General features: G+C 42.1%; 1 protein-coding gene across 1 annotated transcript in view; it reads right to left on the bottom strand.

The window, feature by feature from the left end:
* LOC106878158 (mRNA (2'-O-methyladenosine-N(6)-)-methyltransferase) overlaps positions 1–21611 on the bottom strand; it is a 38329-nt gene that overhangs the window by 12016 nt on the left and 4702 nt on the right. Inside the window, exons 2-12 of the mRNA XM_089346069.1 lie at positions 13976–15176; positions 12658–12854; positions 12127–12281; positions 9534–9765; positions 9132–9231; positions 7978–8140; positions 3996–4171; positions 3476–3562; positions 3065–3249; positions 2043–2136; positions 436–536 (exon numbers count right to left, since the gene is read on the bottom strand). Of these exons, the coding sequence (XP_089202195.1) occupies positions 436–536; positions 2043–2136; positions 3065–3249; positions 3476–3562; positions 3996–4171; positions 7978–8140; positions 9132–9231; positions 9534–9765; positions 12127–12281; positions 12658–12854; positions 13976–15151 (2666 nt within the window). The 5' untranslated portion in view covers positions 15152–15176. The remainder of the gene's footprint in view (positions 1–435; positions 537–2042; positions 2137–3064; positions 3250–3475; positions 3563–3995; positions 4172–7977; positions 8141–9131; positions 9232–9533; positions 9766–12126; positions 12282–12657; positions 12855–13975; positions 15177–21611) is intronic.

Below are 21611 nucleotides of genomic sequence, written 5' to 3'. Positions count from 1 at the left end.
CAGCAACACTTTACGTCCACCTAAGGATACACCAGATAATGTAGTCCTAGATACACTATGGCAGAATGAAAAAGGATGGTCACAGTTGGAGCATCCAGGATCATAGGTGTACAGGATCAGAATGACCTGGGGCTAAATAACAAGGAAGGACACATTAGAGAGTGTACTCTTAGGTACATTTCTAGTGAATAGAAGACAGGATGGTCACAGTTGGAGCAGCTTTGATCATAGTTCTGTTAGGATGAAGACTGACCTGGGGCTAAACAACTAGAAAGGATACATTAGATAATGTAGTCCTTGATACACTTTTTGTCTGAATAAAAGACAGAAAGACAGAACAGTCGCAGATGGAGCCTCTTGGATCATAGGCATATCTGGACTGAACCTGGCCCAGGGTTAAAAAACAGCATTTAAAAAAAGTAAAGATTCACTTACTTGCTGTTTTCCAGTCGCATCAGTGACTGAATTGGGGAATCTTTACATTCAGGAACAAAAACAATGAAAGACAATGGTTCACTTGATTCCGACAGTAAATTCTACAAGACAAAGAAAAAGGAAAAACATTATTATTATTATTATTATTGAATGAAAGGGCAGCACATGCTATTAAAGTGATGCTGGGGTACAAATATATGAAGCCTAATATACCTATCATGACCGCCCATCTGATAAGGGTCCACCAGGCACATGCATCACAACCGTATGCGTGACATGGTGATCTCATATCAAGATAAACAGCACATGGCCTTGCAGGGGGTGGGGCACAGTTCGAATTTTTTTCAGGTTGAGTAGCCCATCCCGCTCAAAAGGTCCCTGAATAAAGGTTTGTTTAAGGACGTTGAGCAAAACACCCATGTTTCCAAAGGTGAATTATCCAAACCCCAAAGAATTCCTCTCAGCACATGGCTATGATGCTCCCCCACTACTTCTGCTTGTGATCAGAGATGCACATATCATCAGCCACCAAGGGACATGCTCAACTGGTTACGGTCAGACAACTGACAAGCAAATCTGTGGTATTGAGCAGAATATTTGCTGTAGGCCATCTTTTATACCAAGACAAAACAATGTACATGGATAACACTGCCAATCAGTTAAGACCAGAAGCCCTGAGAACCACTGTCTGGTATGGCATCAGGGCATTTATTATTATTATTACTTATGGCCGTTGCCAGTACTGCCTGACTGGCCTCCGTAGGATTTTCGAGCGAGATCGTTGCCAGTGCCCCTGGACTGGCTCTTGTGCGGGTGGCACATAAAAGACACCATTTCGAGCGTGGCCGTTGCCAGTATCACCTGACTGGCCTTCGTGCAGGTGACACGTAAAAGCACCCACTACACTCTCTGAGTGGTTGGCGTTAGGAAGGGCATCCAGCTGTAGAAACTCTGCCAGATTTAGATTGGAGCCTGGTGTTGCCATCCGGTTTCACCAGTCCTCAGTCAAGTCGTCCAACCCATGCCAGCATGGAAAGGGACGTTAAACGACAATGATGATGATGAAGTGAACACAAGAACACAAGCCCAGAGTGAAAATAGCAAGACAATATTTACAAATCATATCAGGGCTGCTTTGTTGAACAAGCATTTTCATGATGAGGAAGGGGTAATGTCTATCACACTTTAAGGACCTTGGTGATTAATGGGAGGGCAGGAGAGGGTTGGGCTCAGACCAAAGTGACAGGTGAGGCTGTTAGAGCAGGCAACCCAAGTAGGCCACAACAGGATTTGAACTCAGAATGCCATGAGCTGAAACTACAAGACATCTCATGCAACAATCCCACCAGTCCACCCACCTGAAACAAGGTATTTCAATTTATTGAGGCAAAGTGACTTGCAGAAAATAGCAATTCTATGTCTTTGGTAAACATTTAACATCGCAACTGAAATGACCGTGAAATTTGATTTTGCAGTTGAAGGGTTAACTGAGACAAAAGCGAGTATAGTTAAGGGTTGACGATGTCAGCTGAACATAGTAGGGCTAGTGGGGACTGGTTAGTGGAGGTGTCTAAGAAGGGGTTATAATGAAAGAGTAGATAACCTACCTCAAAATGATCAATCATAGCCTCCATCAATTCATCACAGAAGGGGGGGTTGGCTTCGAATGAGCCACTTAATGGATGGAACTGAAGGATTGAGCTGAAAGAGAGAAAATGCACAGAAATATATATATATATATATATATATATATATATATATATATATATATATATATATATACATACATACATACATACATACATACAAACATATATATTATATATATATATATAAACATTCACAACAAGCTTCTTTTAGTTTCTGTCTCCCAGATCCACTCACGAGGCATTGGTTGTCCTGGGGCTATAGTAGAAGACGCTTGCCTAAGGTGTCTTGCAGTGAGACTGAACCCAGAACCATGTGGTTGGGAGACAAGCTTTTAACCACACACAATAACAAATAGAAGGTTATATTGTTACCTTCACACACACACAGTGTTGTTAACAAAATGTTATTACCCTCACATATACAGATACCATACACACACACACATATACAATAATGCTAGCAAGAACACTGTTTTGAAACCATAACAAGCTTACCAAGTCAACACTGTATCTTACTTTTGTGTTAGTTGTGTGTTGTTTCTATTTTAAGTCTATGTCTATAGGTTGCCTATAGAATCTAGAGTCAGCACTGAAAGTTACGATGTTCATAAATGAATATGTCTATGTAAACAATGTGATCAAAGATAGAAAAAAGTAATGGGTGTATATGTATATCTCAGGAGTACTTGCTCTTTCATCAGTACCTCTGATTTTGTAACCTGTTTTTCCTGTTCAATTGCATTGTTTACATAGATGGCATAACTTGTAGGGCTGGCTCTGAATTCTATAGAAAATTTATAAAGATAAACTAACTAGTAGTTAGTTTACTGAACGTGGTGGAATTTGAACTCAGAACATGGTGACGGGCGAAATACCACTAAGCATTTTGTCCAGCACACTGATGATTCTGCCAGCTCACTGCCTTAATAATAATAATAATAATAATAATATGTTAAATAAAAAGTGATGCTGTTCCTTACCCTCGAGAGCCAAAGTGACAGTCTGTGTCAGAAAAAGCCGAACAATACTGACGGAAGTAGCAGTTGAGTGGTGAGGCAAAACACTCGCAGGTAACGCCAAAACTCTGGTTCAAACACTGAAAAACACTGATCGGTAATGCTGCTTGTGTCTCGAACCCTTCCCTTGGCTGGATTCCAAAATACGTCTGTGGAAGAGAAGGAACCGTAAACATTAGAGAAATGTGGCTGTTGTTGGGTCTGGAGAAAGGTGTAAAGAATAGGAAGAAATATTGTAAAGTATTTGATCAATGCTCTAACAACTCTTCTAATCCCCCTGTGGTCATGAAAACGAGTGATTTGGGAGAGATTGGAACTCGTGACCTCCCGATTAAGAGGCTGCAAGAGATACTTGTGATACATGTCAAAGCTTACCTCATATCGGCGCAGCAGACACCAACATCGTGCCAAGAAATAGTCGAATTTGGGGTCATCGCGACAGTTTAATCGGTACAATTGCTCCTGGAGACAAAGAATAACAAAATATATAAATACAAACGAAACAGTGAGAACGGAGGGGGGGGGGGAATCATTACCATCATCATCATCAACATCATTGTGATGAATATTACATCACTCACATCCAAACAATACAATTTCTCCAACACAGTCATGATGCACCTCACAACACAACTACAACACCATCCTAACAACACTATCTCTCCCACACACACCAGACAAACCTCCACCCTGACACATCTATCACACATTTGTCTCAACAACAGAATCACTTTACAGTCACTCAGTTTGCTAGAAATAGCAGTAAAATCTACCTCAATTCACACACAACCACCTTATATTAAAACTATAAAAATAGTAGGAGACATATAAAGTAATGTACTTTGGGATGGTCACAGCTGGAGGAGGAGAGAGAAGTATTACTGGTTTTACTCACCAATTTGTGAAAGTGAGACGTGTTTATCTTCTGTTTCTCACTGTTGTAACGGAGTATTGTGACATCGTTCTCGGTCTGTACCTCCACCTGACTCAATCTCGGGGTCGGGTAATACATCTGTACAGGGTAGCAGATGACCTTGTGTTTGGTGGTGGGGTATGACACAGAAGCAACCGCTGGCAGGAGGAGGTGGGAAAGAGACAAAAAAAGATGAGACAGGTTTGGATGGAAATTATGGAGACACATACATTTTTAATACAGAGAGAAATACACAGAACAAATACACACACGTGTGTGTATATATGTATATATATATATATATATATATATATATATATATATACTCTTTTTTTTACTCTTTTACGTGTTTCAGTCATTTGACTGCGGCCATGCTGGAGCACCGCCTTTAGTCAAGCAAATCGACCCTAGGACTTATTCTTTGTAAGCCTAGTACTTATTCTATCGGTCTTTTTTTGCCGAACCGCTAAATTATGAGGAGGCGAACACACCAGCATCGGTTGTCAAGCGATGTTGGGGGGACAAACACAGACACACACACATATATACGACGGGCTTCTTTCAGTTTCCGTCTACCAAATCCATTCACAAGGCTTTGGTTGGCCCGAGGCTATAGTAGAAGACACTTGCCCAAGGTGCCATGCAGTGGGACTGAACCCGGAACCATGTGGTTCGTAAGCAAGCTACTTACCACACAGCCACGTATCGTAAGATCGCCTATATTGCTAGAAACAAGAGTCAAATACCTTTATAAGTACAGTCTGTCTTTTTGTGGCTATAAGGGTTTTTGATAGTTGTTTCCAGCAATATAGGTGCTACCCTACACCCTCAGTTACTATTTGTGACAATTGAACTTTTCCTTTTCGGTTTTATATTGCGTCTAGACATCTTTGTTATTTATGTATATACCATAAATCCTCGAGTATAGTCCACCCTTGAGTATAATAAGCAGGAGATTTTTAGCGGGTTGTACCTCTGAAAAATTTACACCTTGTGTATAATACGCATCCCTTCTCTAACTTGAGTCAAGGAGGTCTATATAACGCCCTTGGTTTGTAAACATATATACGGTAAGTTCCTTTATTATTATTATTGTATATATAACAATAATGCAAACGTGTAGCTTTTTTGTTCATTTTGTTTGCAGAAAATAAAGAAATAACAGTCATAACGTCAGGGAAAAATAAATATTAAGTAAATTGCCTTTATATATTTATCCCTATCAGTTAAAAAAAAGCCAAAACATTTATTCAAACCCTTCAAATTCAACATCAAATAACTGTTTCCATTTGTTCCTCCCTAAACATGTCAGCATCAGAAGATTCTCTTTCATTGATTTCATCTTTCCATACAGCATCATCCTAAATACCATCCAGTACAGACGATATCCAACTCTTTTATTCTAATAAATGTTGCTTACTGCAAAATATGGATGATTCTTTTATGACTTGATTGCTTTAGGTTTAGCTTAAGGTATTTTCGCGCCCGAAAACACAAAATGCGCCAAAATAAATAAACATTGCCGGACAACAAACAAGAGACTGGGACATGGTTTCGGAAATATTTCTTATTTTTAACCTCGTATATCGTACGCACAAAAGGGATTTCGGTCAAACTAAAGGGTTTGAATCGGTGGGAAATAAAAAAAAAAGTAAAATATTCTAATAGGTGTAAAACGACTTGCTCTGAACGAATATGAAGAAAAAAAGAAAAATGCGCTCCCACGAAAGGCGGGGGCGGGGAGCGGACTCGGAACATTCACATCGTCACATATCGTCAGTCCATGGCCTCTGAATTATAGTGTTTGACCCGGTGACAAAATTAAAAAGAAAAATTAGTGTAACAGGTGTAAAACAACTTGCTGGGAACGAATATGAAGGAAAAAAACAAAATGCGCGATCGCGAACGGGGGAGTGGGTGAGGAGAGGGCTTGGAACCTTCACATCGTCGCACATCACACACACACGTTTCAAAGTAACGAAATTGGAGAAAAAATGCAGATTTATACAAGAGGATTTACGGTATATATATATTTATATACAGAGGGTGATCAATTGAATATTAATTTCAATTTAAAACCAAGTGATCTAGCACAAAAATTGCATTACATGCGTATAAGAAAGGATGACCACTAAGTGGTCATCCGATATGCTAAAAAGAGGTCATCAACGAGTCAAACACAAAAAAAAGATCATGTTCTACAGAAAAAAATTCATCAAAACACCAGGGTTTAAGGGGGGGGGCAGGACAAAATGGAAAAATATATAAACAATAAAGAATTAATTGTATACCGATTTCGCCATCAATTCTTTTACTTATGTAAAATCATCCGTTCTAGGAGGCACGATCGTTTTAAGATCAATATAATTTGCAGAACTAGACATGAATTGTCCTTCATGAAATTTGACGCGCGGACGAGATCGATCGATGACATTTGGGGTTCAAAATGGCTCGGCTGCAGCGCGCAAGATTGCGGAAACAGTTCTGCAGAGTATAAATTCACTGCAGTAGATGTTGCCAGCTAGAGAACATAACTATTTAAAATTTATATTTATACACTGAGGGGGATAAATTGAATATTAAATTCAATTTAAAACCAGTTGTCTAGCATATAAAAAACAAAATCTGATAATTCAGAAAAATTGTATTACATGCGTCTATATTTATATGATGGCCGTCCTATCGTGACCAAGGCAGACACACACACATTCACACAGAGGAAAATACGGGATATTTTCCACACAAGCACAAATAAAAAGGGAAAGAAAGCTTAAAAGAATAGATGGGTGTCTTTCAAAAAGGTTATTATACCATTTTATTTCGAGATAAATAAAACCAAAGCTGTCCGTCTGCCGCTCACAGCTCTTGAATCTTGCAAAGCGGGTGTGGTTCAAGGGAGGCAACTCTGAAGTTTACCTTCTGAAATGATTTGCTGTGAGTTTCGACTCCCGTCATTTGTCCCCTATCCCTACAAATTATCGTTTTGATAAAATATAATTTCAAAGCAACAAATTCACAAATTGATAAATTTAGGACTATATTTTATTTAACCCTTTGGGACTATATTTCATTTAAACCTTTAACCCTTTGGGACCACATTTCTGTTGAAACACTGCTTTTGTTTCATTAATTTTGAAAATAATGAAGAATTTGGTAAAATTAAAATATCTTTGTCATTAAAGTCCCAAGTTTGGAACATAAGATGAGATTTTAGATGGAAGATTTTAATTTAAATAACCTTAAAAATCAGATGCCTGTTTCACAGAATCAAAGGCGGTTTGATGCAATTTGGCATCTAAAAACTGTTCAGCAGAACGGAAATAGAATCATCATTTCGCATCCATGAAGACGCATGGCCCAGTGGTTGTGAGTTAGATTCTCAGCAGCATATTCCACATTGATCCAGTAGCACTCAGCTGGCAAAAATGAGTTGCATCTCTAATTCAAGGGGCCAGCTTAGTAATGTTCCGTGTCACATTGAATCTCCCTGACAAATATGTTAAGAGTACAAGTGCCTGTGTAGTACTCAGCCATTTGCACATTAATTTCACTGGAACCCTTGTTGATGCCAGGTTCTTGTTGTTATAATACCACAGACCTTTATTGTTTTGGATTTACAAAAAGAAATACTTGGAAACATTTCTATATATCAGACAGTGATTCAAGCAGACTATATATGTATATATATGTATATAGGTAAATCATAGGATTGCTTCAATATTTGAGGGGTAGTCTGAAGTATCTAAGCAACCAGGGGATAGTTAAATCCGCAGGCACACCTGGAGATTACTTGTGTGGGTACCGTCTTCGTTAGAAGGAATCCAGAGGCAGGTAATTTATTGTTTAAACCGCAGTTTATAATTATAATCATGTGGAGAATGGAGAAACAAAGACAAGAAGAAGCAAGTCAATTGGGCTAGTTAGCCATTGATTTAATTATGTGGAGATTATATATATATATTACCAGTTATTCCGTGTTCCTTAAGGATTTCCCAGTGTTTGTCATGGAGTTTCTTGACAGTTTCACAAGACACGTGGTACATCTTGGCACAAATACCCTCCACAGACATCTTGGCTGCCTCTGTCAGGTGAGGCTGGCACTGGCGTTTCAGGTGGGCCAAGCGCTCCTGGACACAGCAACAACAGCAGTGTTGTTAGTGGTGGTGGTGGTGGTAAAGCAACAATGTAAAGAGAGAGAGAAGAAAAAAAAAGAGAGATTAGACACTGAATAGTTGAATTGAAATCACACACACACACACATATTCACAATACACAATTATTATGCCACACAGTCGTATTATTATACAAATACACAACAGACAACACAGTTATAATATTGACATGTTCACAAACATCATCATCATCATCATCATCATTTAACGTCTGTCTTCCACACTGGCATGGTTTCTACTGCTGGATTCCTTTCCTAACACCAACCACTTTACAGAGTGTACTGGGTACCTTTTACATGGCACCAGCACCCATACCAAAGCTTTTTTATGAGGTACTTTGGTTTTCGGATCCTAAAGCCAGGGTACCACACTCCATTCCTACCCCACACCACATGGCCATCACACCAGAGATAAAAGTCCACCCCTCCCTATCTAGTCCGGTGGTGGTCTGCCCTTGGGCATATCCTATGCATGTGAACCTTCTTCAGCACTCTCTCAATACCACGTGGGACGGGCCTGTACCCTCCCCTGCCTCAATTAAATAGATTACTGGAACTTTGGTACTCCATGGCTAAGATGAATACTGGAGTGGTTGCCCATTGCCTTCTCTGGGCAGGTAGGACTTGAACCGAAAATGTAGAAGACTGGAAGATATACCGTAAAGCATCATTACCAACGTGCCAACGATTCTGTCACTCTCCCACCTGCAGAACAACATGAAATGGAGTGCTTTGCTCAAGACCATAATGCACCACCCAGTGTAGGAATTGAAAACACAATCTTGTGATTGTGAGTGCAACATGCTAACCACTAGCTACTGGTTTTACTCATAAAAGGCACCGGAATGTTGTTTACACAGTTCATCTCTCGGGCCTTGCACACATCAGCACAGCACACAACTCTATCATCAGCACCAGCCACAGCACAAGCCAGGGTCTATACCTACCAAATAATCTTCAAATGTACTGGAGTGTGGTTTGCGCAGCCAAGCTATCATATCTTCGACGTTCCATTTCACCACTTTCCTGCTTTCGGAACTGGTACCCCTGTAAGTAGAGAGTGACGACACTCAGGGAACAGAGCAACACGAACAGCAATGAGGATGATAATAAACCAACAAAGGTGAAGAACATACAATATCTCAGGACTTTAAATATGATAGGCCTAGATTTTCAATAACTTAATATATTTTTATTTTACTATTTTATATATGGAAAGACATGGTGAATGATGTAAGACTAGATTCATTTGTTCATTCACAAAAGACAAAAGTGATAGTCATATCTGGAATGTCTTTAATCATAGTTCTGTTCCAATAACAACGACCATCAATGTGATTTAAACTTACCTTGATTCGATCATCTTCTTTGCTGCCTCTGCGTAGTTGACCAGCTGCCGTTTGACGTCACCTGAGTATTTGGGGTTGCTCAGCTTGACTGGGATGTCGTTCATGATTTCACGGTACATCGACTGGGACACTTCGCTGTTACAATCGGATGGCAACATGGCGTCGGCTCCGCGGTCACACACTTTCCGCTCCATCAGCCAGCGATTGAACGACTCACTGGGGGCGTCGATATCTGCAAACACAACCAGAAACACTGCAATGTGGTGTGTGTAGAATAAGAGGCATTGCTTCTCACATTCCTGGGGCACCTCACCATCACAAAACACAACACCACACTGAGTATGCACACATCACATCACAACACAGACATACATACACATAGAACACACCACAAACTCACTCACACACACACATATCACTTCATGTCGCACACATCAGCACAGAAGCAACCAAGGACAGGTCTTTGCAGTCACTCAGAAATGATAGCCAAACCACCCTCTCTTTCTCTTCTCTCCCTCTCTCTGGCTGGGTAACCATGTCCCTCCTCTGCAGCATCACACCTCTTTCTGCCTCTGTTTCTCCGTCATGCTCTAACCTTGCATCATCTGACATCGAATCACCTCCTCCAAAGCCCCTGCCCCCTCCCAAATTATTTGTCTTGCAACTAGCAGTGCTGGTGCCATGTAAAAAAACACCCAGTCTACACTATAAAGTGGTTGGCATTTGGAAGGGCATCCAGCTGTAAAAACCTGCCAAAAATGACCTTGCCTGTGCTATCAGGCTCTCAGCACTCAGTCCCCTCTGAAGAGTGGTTGGGGTTAGGAAAGGTATCCAGCTGTAAAAATCCTGCCAAAAAAAAAAGACCAGGCCGGCTCCGGTCAACCGTCCCACCCATGCATGAATGGAAGACAGATGTTAAACGATGATGATGATGATACAGACTTAAAACTAATATATGAGAGACAACCTGAGGCCCATGAAACTTCCTGAATGATACATCTAAATAAAAAAATTACCTTGAATTTTTTGCCTTTTTGTAGTGTGGCCCACCTAATGACGAACCATGTCTCATACGGTCCGCTTCTCTAAAAAAAAGGTTGCCCATATACTTTGTATCCTGAGCTTGTCATGCGAAGGGAGATAACCGGAGATAATCTCAAACATGATAGTTACCCCACCCCTCTTAATTTCTCTACACCAACACCCTTAGCTACTGGATTCTCCAGTGCTGTCTGAACCACAAGACATCTCAATTGCTTGTCTTTCTCCAGGCTCCACTTGAGGCCAACTCCCACCTCTATCATCTCATCCCAGAATATACTGCTCCTTGTCTTTCTTGGTCTTCCACTTGGTCTCTTTAATCCACCCGGCGTCCACTCCATCAAAATGGTAGCATGTCTTTCCTGCGGAAATCGTAGCACACGGCCAGTAAGCCTGTATCTGCCCCTTAGTCAACATGGCCTGCAAACTTCCCGTCACATCTTCGTTTCTCACTCTGTCCCAGTAAGAGTTGTCCTGAATTGAACATAGGCAACATCGATGGAAGACGTCCAGCCACTGAGAGATCTTCAGTCTTCTAAGTTTTACGGGCATAAGATGGCTGTTGGTATAACAATAAACGAGTATTTCTTCACTGATGGTCAGTCTTTATATCAGATGAAGGTGTTGGAATACAGACATTGCTTTACTCATCCTGCTCTTCCCTTCAATCTCTGCATCACCCCCGTTGCAATTTTTTTGACTGAGGACTGGTGAAACCAGATGGCTACACCAGGCTCCAATCTGATCTGGCAGAGTTTCTACAGCTGGATGCCCTTCCTACCTAACGCCAACCACTCCGAGAGTGTAGTGGGTGCTTTTATATGCCACCCGCACGAGGGCCAGTCAGATGGTACTGGCAACGGCCACGCTCAAAATGGTGTGTTTTACGTGCCACTTGCACAGGAGTCAGTCAGCAACACTGGCAATGACCTCACTCGAATGTCTTTTCACGTGCCAGGAAGGCAACGCTGGGACAGCCAGGAAGGCAACGCTGGGACAGCCAGGAAGGCAACACTGGGACAGCCAGGAAGGCAACGCTGGGACAGCCAGGAAGGCAACGCTGGGACAGCCAGGAAGGCGACACTGGTGCCAGGAACTGGTAAAAATGTATATCTATTGTAAACAGACAGACAAGAAATTCGTTTCAATTGTATTTTAATTGAAATACTTTTATTTCAAAAATTAGTATTTATGTTATTATTATTATACATTAGGAGCTAGGTGTTGGGCCTCGTGGAGGCAATGACCAAGGCCCTTGGCATTACGTCGTGCTTGAGAAGAAGACCCATCAAGCTGAGCAAAATCACAGTCGTGGTAGATACCAGTGTTATGCAAATAGCACCAGTGCCGGTGGCGCATATAAACATCCATTACACCCTCGGAGTGGCTGGGATTAGGAAGGGCATCCAGCCATTAAAAAAATGCCAAATCAGACTGGAGCCTGGTGCAGCCTCCCAGCATGAACAACAGACGTATGATGATGATGATGATGATGATGTGTGTGTGTGTACAACAACATTTGAAGCCAGGTGATGAAAGGGTTTCTACTGACCTTCTCTTGTCTTACACAAGCATTTGTAGTTCATCCTCAGTTTGGCCACCAACTGGGCACGCAGAAGTTCAATCTCAGGCAGCACTGGAGGCAGCATACACGGGGCCCTCTCGTACATCACTGCATTCGAGGCAATATCGAAATTCCAGTAGGGGCTAGAAATAAGGATCCGTCAGAGATTAATCAAGGTGACAAGGGTCAGAAGGAGAAGAAAAAAATTAAGAGTCTGTTACATGTTAATGAAAACTACAATGATTGATTAGCAGGGGCCGAAAATAAGGGACGTTCACTTGTGGATGGAAACTTTGACGATTAAGCATAGGGATTGAAAAATAAGGGTCAGTTACACATTAATGAAAACCACAAGGATCAGAAGAAATATTTTAAATCTTTCATCTTTCACCATTTACTACTCTCAGTCATTGGACTATGGCTGAATGGTTCACTGAAGACAATGCGAATTGATAAAGAAATCGGTTTGAATAACCTGAATGTGTTGGAAGGAGAGAATAGGGTTTAGGGTTGTCTCACCTGTAAGTGAAAGTCATGCGTTTTGTTGGACTTGCAAATAACTCTGAACTCGCTCGTCGTTTTTCACCAGAGACTGGCAACGAAGGCAACGGCCCTTCCATACTGCTTGACCTGCTGAAAGGGGCCTGGCCAACTGGGGACACCATCCCACTGGAAGAAGGACTGCTGATTCCTAAAGGGTCAGTCAAAGGATCCAGCTGGGAAGAAATGGGAGGAAAATAAATAAGAACATATTACACAATGAATTGCAGAAAAAGAAGACAAATAAAGATCCTCCTCCAGACAAAGACTCCTCATATCCTCTATAAAAATATAAAAATATAAACATGTATAGACACACATAGACACTCATACCTCAGTACTATGGACCTCCATCATCATCATTATCATCGTCGTTTAACGTCTGTTTTCCATGCTGGTATGGGTTGGACGGTTTGACTGAGAACTGGCAAGCCAGGAGGCTGCACCAGGCTCCAATCTGATCTGGCAGAGTTTCTACAACTGGATGCTCTTCCTAACATCAACCACTCTGAGAGTGTAGTGGGTGCTTTTTATGTGCCACCAGCATGGGAGTCAGTCGGGTGGCACTGGCACTGGCATTGACCACGTTTGGATGGGGGCTTTTTATGTACCACCAGCACGGGAGACAGTCGGGGGACACTAGCTTCATTCAACAGATTTTGGAAACAGTGGACAAAATCACAGCATATCAACAACACCTCTTCACCACCCAAGGTAAGTCTGATTTAAAATTTTAAAATATTGAATTTACTGTAGTATAAGAATATATTGACAGTGTACAGGTCCTTTGCACTGTCAGACTGGATTGTGGGCTTCATTAAAAGTACAGTACTCTATTTGTTCCTCTGTCTTTCATAATGTAATTGTTGATATTAGTCACTCCTAACATATCCTAACCTCAGTGTTGGTACCAACAGACAATCGGCTTCATCGGACTGATATTCCCCACTTTTAGTCTGTAGTACTGAGGTATAAGGGTACATACATGTGTGTGTGTCTGTGTGTGTGTTACTATCTCCTTGTCTTGACATTGTGTAATAGTTGTAAATGAACGACACCATCACACAAGTTGTCTCCTCTTCCAGTCTTCCGTGTAAACATGCCTGATCACTGGGAAATATTACCTTGTATGGAAATAAGTAGAGGTTGGTGGCAGGAAAGGCATCCTGCTGTAGAAAGCATGGGGAAATGGATGTTAAGTAATGATGTTGATAACTGATAATTGCGGCAAAGAAGGAAAACATGAAGTAACAAAAGCCTTTTGGAGGCGATAAAAAAATAAAAGAAAGCTGCTTACCTGGCCAAAAACTGGCATCTCCCATAAGGACTCGTTTGTGATTTTGTTAAAGAAGTAAGGCCTATTCTCACGCTTGCTCCAGAACTTTCGCCAACCGGCTTGGAGTAACTCGGGGGGCAGATCATGCACGGGGTCGGGAAACTGGGCCTGCGGCGACATAGGGAAGGTGCTGTTCTGTGGGGATTGCAGGGCAGGTGGCGTGAAGGAATCTTGGCTGTTTGCTGCCATCGCCGTCGGTGACGACAGCGACAGTTGGCTGGTCACCACAGCAATTGGTGATGTACTGGCAACGGAGGTGGTGCCCGTGGTGGTGGCGGTGGTGGAAGTGAACGTAGAGACAGTGGAGGTGGTGAAGATGGTGGAGGGGTTGATTGTGGTAGTGGGAGGGGTGTGCGTGATGTTGTTGTTGTTGTTGTTGTTGGTAGAGTCAGCTTCCATGCCGGAAGAGACGGGGGCTGCAGCATTTGCGCAGAGAGTCCCTGTTGTTGACATGGTGGTGTTGGTAGCAACAGTAGGACTACTACTACTACTACTACTTGAGTTAGTGGTGGCGGTGACAGTGGTAAAGGTGGTGGTGGTGGTGGTGGTGGCGTCAACAGTGGTGCTGGCTGGGGGTGTGGAATCAAGGGAGGAGGAGGAGGAGGCAGCGGCAGCGGCTGCAGCAGCATTGTTGGCGATGATGGTGGCGGTGTTGTTGGTGGTGGAAATGGTGATGGTGAGTGATGGCTTGGATGATTTGGATGACTTTGTCACCACCGCTGACGCCAGTGATGCTGGTGATGGTGATGATGATGAAGATGACGTTAACGATGATTGTAACGATGATGACACCGTCGTCACTGTCTTCGACCCAGTGAGAGGAGGACAGAGGTTGCTGATGGTGGTGTTGGTGGTATTGGTGGTGGTTGTCGTGGTGACGGTGTGGTTGGCAGCGTTCCTCGCACTTGTTCTCCGCTTGCGTTGCGGTCGCTGCACCTTCTCCGCCTTCTTCTCCTCCTCTTCCTTCACGTTCTCTTCTTCCTCAGCATCTTTCTTGCTGTCCACCTCGAACACCGTCAGTGCCTGCGCAATGACAGAGTGGTCATCAACGCCGTCAGCCGAGAAGAGGTCGGTTTTGACCAGGTGGACATCTGTGTCGATGGTCAGGTCATCCCTTTGTTGACAGAGTTCGGACATTACTGCATCTGGCAATCGGGACCCACTGCAACGAAAGAGATGGAGAGTGAGAGATAGGGAGAGAGAGAGAGAGTGTAACAAACAGAAGAGAGGTAAGAGAGTGAAATACAGTTAAAAAGAGAGAGAGAGAGATTGAGTGAAAGAGAGGTGAGAGTGAGAAAGTATAGAGAGCATGACATTCATTGCTCAATGAATCCAGACGTAAATTCCAGAGTTACTTTCATTGCTGGTGTGTAGAGACGGACATTAAAATATCTCTCTGATTATCTTCTCTAAATAGAGAAACCTGAGTCTAAACTCCAGTTCTCTAAATCATTAATTCTATCACTGAATTCTAACTCTCCCCTTGAGGTAACATCTACCCTGAAAGGCAGGTTGTATGATGCCTGTGCACAAATGGTGATGCTACATGGTTGTGGAACCTGGGCTGTGAATACAGAAGACATGCAAAGACTAGAAAGAAAGGAAGGAAAAAAAGTATTCTCTGATGGATCTACAATGTCAGTGTGCATCATTGTTTAACGTCCGCTTTCCATGCTAGCATGGGTTGGACGATTTGACTGAGGACTGGCGAACCAGATGGCTAGTCCTCAGTCAAATCGTCCAATCCATGCTAGCATGGAAAGCGGACGTTAAACGATGATGACGATGATGCATGTACAATAAAATATGTGCCTAGAAAAAGATAGTATAAGCGGCATCAGACGTGGTGTGCAAGAGGGAAGGCTACCGTGCTAGTATAGTTGTGTGGTGTGGATTGATTGAGGATTGGTTGCATAAAGAAGTTGTAACCAAGGAAAGAATGTGTGGAAGAGGAAGGCCTGGGAAGCCATGAGACAAAGTGGTGAAGACTGACCTCAAGATATTGAGCCCCTATGAAACGGACAGAAATAAATGGTGATATGTTGTGCTTGAGAAGAACCGTCCATCTCAGCAGAATCAAGGTTCTGTCAAGCCTTCTGCTCCCCCTGCAACTCAATCTTCCACGTGACCCTACTTTCTTCATACTTCTCCTCCTTCTGCTGAACTGACATCTTCTGCATCCTCCAACTCCTTCCCCGTCTCTAATCCTACCCAGCCACCTCTTCTGCACTTACCCTACCCAGCCACCTCTTCTGTTTCAGAGTCATCTTCTACCTGCACCTCACATCTCTCTCTCTGTCTCTTTCCAGCTGGGCAAGCCATGTAGTCACCTCTTTAGCAACACAACTCCATCTCCTCTCCCTCTATCAGAATTTCTTGTCTCTCCATTCTGTACCCCACTCAGTTGAAGGGTCTCATCTTGCAGGTACTTAGTGACCACACTGGTGCCAGTACCACATGAAAAGCACCCAAAGTTGTTGGCATTAGGATGGGCATCCAGCTGAGGATCAATTAATTATGATTTTATTCAACATATTCCCCTCTCAGATTCACACTTATTGCAGCAATCCATTAGTTTTTCTGAGCCCTCTAAAAGAACTTGCAAGGTTGGACCTCCAGCCAGGCCTTTCATGATACCCTTCAAGCCAGAAACTTTCCAGAACCCTCCATCTCTTTCTTTCTTTTATTCTGTTACCTGGTATCTTATCCAAATGTTCCACTCTTTGCTCAAATAGCCCTAATTCTTGAATCTTTCACCACTCTCCTCAATCTTTCTCCCTCAGTTTGTTAACCACTTGCTTTCCCATGCTGATTGTTAATTAGTGACTTGCTCTGTCTGTGGCTGTTCCACATCAGCTTTAGCTTAGGGAATAGGGTAGCCATAGTGTTTTGTCGTCTGTGGTGCGCCCTCCCATCCCACCTATACCAGAAGTCTTTCTCCTGAGTACCTCTAACAGTTAACTACACAGAACGCTTTCCCCCCTCCATCCCTATCTAGTGTCTCTCTCTCTCTCTCTCTCCTGTTGAATGTAAGATTATGAAGCGAATATAATGAAGATGAAGTGTATGCAGGTTGAAGCCTATTTGTATGTTTACAAGATCTACCAGACACACACGTGAGCTTTCTTTTCAGATGTATAATGCTGCTGTCCCCAATCCCAGGAAGTCGCCACCCCACATCTTCCACACCTTCAGAGTTGGCACGCTGAAAGGTAGGTCTGGTGAGATCATTGAGATGCTTGACCGGAGATGTGTTGATTTGTGCTGCATCCAAGAAGTAATGAGGAGAGGAAGTTTTGCTTGGTTTCTCACAGGTATAAGATTTTATGGGTAGAGAACACTGACGGGGTCAGAGACGTGGGTATACTTCTTGCAGAGAAATGGGTTGATAAGGTAGTCAGAGTCTGTGATAGACTACTTAAGATTAGACTAGTGCTACATGGATTAGCAACCATTATCTTGGCTTATACCCCTCAGCTGGGGCTACCTGACGAGCAGAAAGATTTTGTGACACCTTCTTGCAGACTACCTCGTTGACAAATGACAGGGACCTTCTCTTTGTGGCTGGTAACTTCAATGGGCATGTTGGACAACATCCAGGGAGTTTTCATAGTGTACATGGTGACAATGTATTTGGTTCATGCAATGAAGAAGGAACCAGGCTGCTGGAGTTCTGTAGAAACCTTGCCAAATCAGATTTGAGCCTGGTGCACCCTCATGGCTTGCCAGTTCTCAGTCAAACACCGTCCAACCCATGCCAGCATGGAAAGCAGATGTTAAATGACAATGGTGATATATATACACACACAGGAGGAGATGCTGAAACATTCCTGGCTTTGGGTAAAAGAAAATATAGGAAGGATCAGCTTATTATGATTTTATTCAACATATTCCCCTCTCTGATTCACACTTATCGTAGCGGCCCTTCAGTTTTTCTAAGCTCTGTAAAAGAACTTGCAAGGTTGGGCTTCCAACCAGGCCCTTCTCAACAGCCTTAGAGTTGGGAACTTTTCAGCATCTCTTTGTAGTTCTGCTTTCCAAATGACTTCATCATCAATGAAGGGATATTTGGTCACTTGTTTTTATGTCTATTTTTCCATGCTAGCATGGGTTAGATGAATGTTATTGGGGTATTGTTTCACAGCTAGATAACCTTGTTGTCACTAATCCTTACCTGTTTTAAGATTAAGGAATCTCTTATTCCTTGCAGTTTTGAAGGCTCAAAATAAGTGGTTGATTTCTTGACAAGGAAACTGACAGGTGACACTAGTGGTACAGAAGCAAAAGGTTTTAACACACACACACACACACATGTTACAAAGTGCTGCAGGGTAGGGATGAGAATCAGTGTTGCGAAGATTGAGACATTGGTCCTTTCAAGAGAGTCTTCCCAGTGCATTCTGCATGTTAGTGGAACGTCAGTGAAACAAGTGGAAAAGTTGATCTTGGGGCCATATTCATGATTGACAGAAGGGGATAGAACTGCTGGGACGGGCACAGTAGTGTATCACAGTAGTGATCCCCAGAAATATCAGCTAAACCGCCCTCAAATCACACCCTACTGTCTGGTGTCTGAGCCAATGAGAAAGACCTCTACACGGAAGCTAGATGTGGTAGAAATAGCAGCCAAATCTCCCTCAAATCACACCCTTCTCACATGTATGTATGAGCCAATGAGACCTCTACATGATAGCTAGACCTGGCAGAAATAACAGCCAAATCTCCCTCTAATCACACCCTACTGTCTTATGTATGTATATATGAACCAATGAGGGAGACCTCTACATGGTAGTTAGACCTGCTAGAAACAGCAGCCAAATCTTTCTCAAATTACACCTTACTGTCTTATGTATATATGAGCCAAAGAGGCAGACCTCTACATGGTAATTAGACCTGCTAGAAACAGCAGCCAAATTTCACCCTACTGTCTTATGTAATGAAGGGGACAAGGAGGGATCTCTTTACCTTATCTAGTTGTTCATTCATTTGTCCAACATGTGTTATACCATAATATCTTGGGTTGGCATAGAATGCAAGCCCGGCTTTCATTATAACAAAGACACTGTTTGTTGTGTGACTGATACTTTCACAACAAATTTTGTAATCAATATTGTTGTTATTTGTTTTTCGTTTTGTAACAAACCACAAAGAAAATATGCAGCTTCCAATTCCTAGATTCTGATTCAACTAAAATGGTCAAATTTTGAAAGCCGTTGCCAGTACCGCCTGACTGGCCTTCGTGCCGGTGGCACGTAAAAGCACCCACTACACTCTCTGAGTGGTTGGCGTTAGGGAGGGCATCCAGCTGTAGAAACTCTACCAAATCAGATTGGAGCCTGGTGTAGCCATCCGGTTTCACCAGTCCTCAGTCAAATCGTCCAACCCATGCTAGCATGGAAAGCGGACGTTAAACGATAATGATGATGATGATGATGATGATGGTTCCTAAATTTACCTGGGAATAAATGAATCTTAGATTGGGATTCAGTGTGAAAAATTACATCAAAATACCAAATTTGAAAATTTTCACTTGATTTTAAAATTTCCAGATCTGTGGGAACTACCGAAAATTTCCAGATTTCTTTTTCCATGTTGCTCCACGGAGTGTTCCATGCATAGTTCCTACCACCCCAGGCAAACAGCAAGCCAACACAAACACACTCATGCTCAACAATGTCACAAGTCAAATCAATCAATACAGAATAAATCACTTTTATTGATACATAATACACATTGGTTATTGTTATATTGGTTACAAACTGAGATCTGCTTTATTCATATCAGTCTTTAGACTGTGGTCAGACTGGAGCACAAACTTCTGGGCGAGTTTTTAGTCAATTACAGCAATCCCCCTACATACTTCTTCTGGTACTTAGTTTATTGATCTGAGACAAATGGCTAAGTCCACCTTGGTACAAAACGGACAAAATTCACAAGGATTTAATGCATGTTAAGAGATGGGATGGTCATGGCTGGAATGCCTATTGATGGTAGATTTTATTGGATCAATATTGGCCTGGAGTTAAAAAAAACAACAATAACAACGAAGGAAACATTAGATGATGTAGGCTTAGATATACTATGCTTGAATAAAAGATAAGATCATCACAGCTGGAACATAATCACAAGTTGGTTGAATCAGGTCTGACCTGGGCCTAAACAAGAACAAAGAAGATACATTACACTATGTCTGAATAAAAGACAGGATGGTCACAGCTGGAACAACTTTTGATCACAATCTTGCAAATCAGGACTGACCCAGGGCTAAACAAGAACAAAGAAAGACACATTAGATATTGTAGTCCTAGATACACTATGTCAGATGGTCACAACTGGAACACCCTTGACTGAAGGTCTGCTCTGGAGCTAAACAACATGGAAGAACATATTAGATAATATAGTCCGAGATGCACTACGTCCAAATAAAAGACAGGATGGTCACGTTTGGAACATCTAAGGCTAAACAACTACAAGAAAGACAAATGAGATGATGCAGTCCTTGATCTGCTCCTGGGGCCTCGTTAAACTGTTTCCTTATAGTTTCTGCCATATTGCAGGTATTTGCCATTTCTTCATCATGGACTTATATCCTAAGACAGAGGTAAGTAACGAAATTTGGTGGTGGGCCAGGGTGGAAAGGTGGTTTTATATGTTGTGAGTCAAAGTAAATAAAAAAAGAAAATGAAACCCGAACCATACAAAACTTTAGAAAGATCTGGTTTTGTTTTAATCATTTTAAAAGTCATTTGTTGTAGCAAAGGAATCGTTTCAACATTTAATGAGTTTGAAATTAGTAATTTAATTAGAGTTAAAAGCATTTTTAATCAGGCTGAATGGAGGGGGTTGTGGGGTCACCCAGTTTAGCTGATCACTCTCTCCCTACTTACAATCATTCATACATATAAACTATATTGAAAGCAATGGTAGGGGACCCGTTGAGGTGGAATCCTCCAAAGAACCAACAAAGGACTGAGAATCGGAACAAAGAATGCTGCCAAGCAATAGATACATTGTGTCTGAAAAACAAAATAAAACGAGATGGTCATGGCTAGAATACACTTGATCTGCATAAGGACGAACTTGGGGCTAAACAAAGAGGCGGATCACATTACATTATGTAGCCCTAGATACATTTTACCTGAAAAACAAAAAAGGAAATGAGATAGGATAGCCATGGGGGGGGGGGCTAAACAACAAAGAGTGGGATCACATCACATAATATAGTCCTAGATGCACTTATACCTGAAAAACAAAAAAAAAAGAATGAAAAGTAGAATGTTCAGGGATGGGATGTTTTCGATCAGAAGTCTGCTGGATCAGGCCTGACCTAGGGTTAAACAACGCTTCAAACGATAGATTTATTGCAATAAGAGAGAATGTTGTCGTTGTTGTTGTTGTTGATATTCATTATCATCATCGTTTAATGTCTGTCTTCCATGTTGGCATGGGTTGGATGGGTTGAGCTGACAAGCCACAGGACTGTGCTAAGCTCTGATGTCTGTTTGGGCAGGGTTTCCACAGCTGGATGCTCTTCCGAACAGCAACCACTCCAGAAGGGACTGGGAGCATTTCACGTGGCACCAACACACGTGAGGTC

Source organism: Octopus bimaculoides, chromosome 30 (assembly GCF_046866305.1).
Source record: "Octopus bimaculoides isolate indiv1 chromosome 30, ASM4686630v1, whole genome shotgun sequence".
Lineage (NCBI taxonomy): Eukaryota > Metazoa > Mollusca > Cephalopoda > Octopoda > Octopodidae > Octopus > Octopus bimaculoides.
Note: the sequence above shows the minus strand (reverse complement) of the source record. Positions and strands in the feature narration are given on the sequence as shown.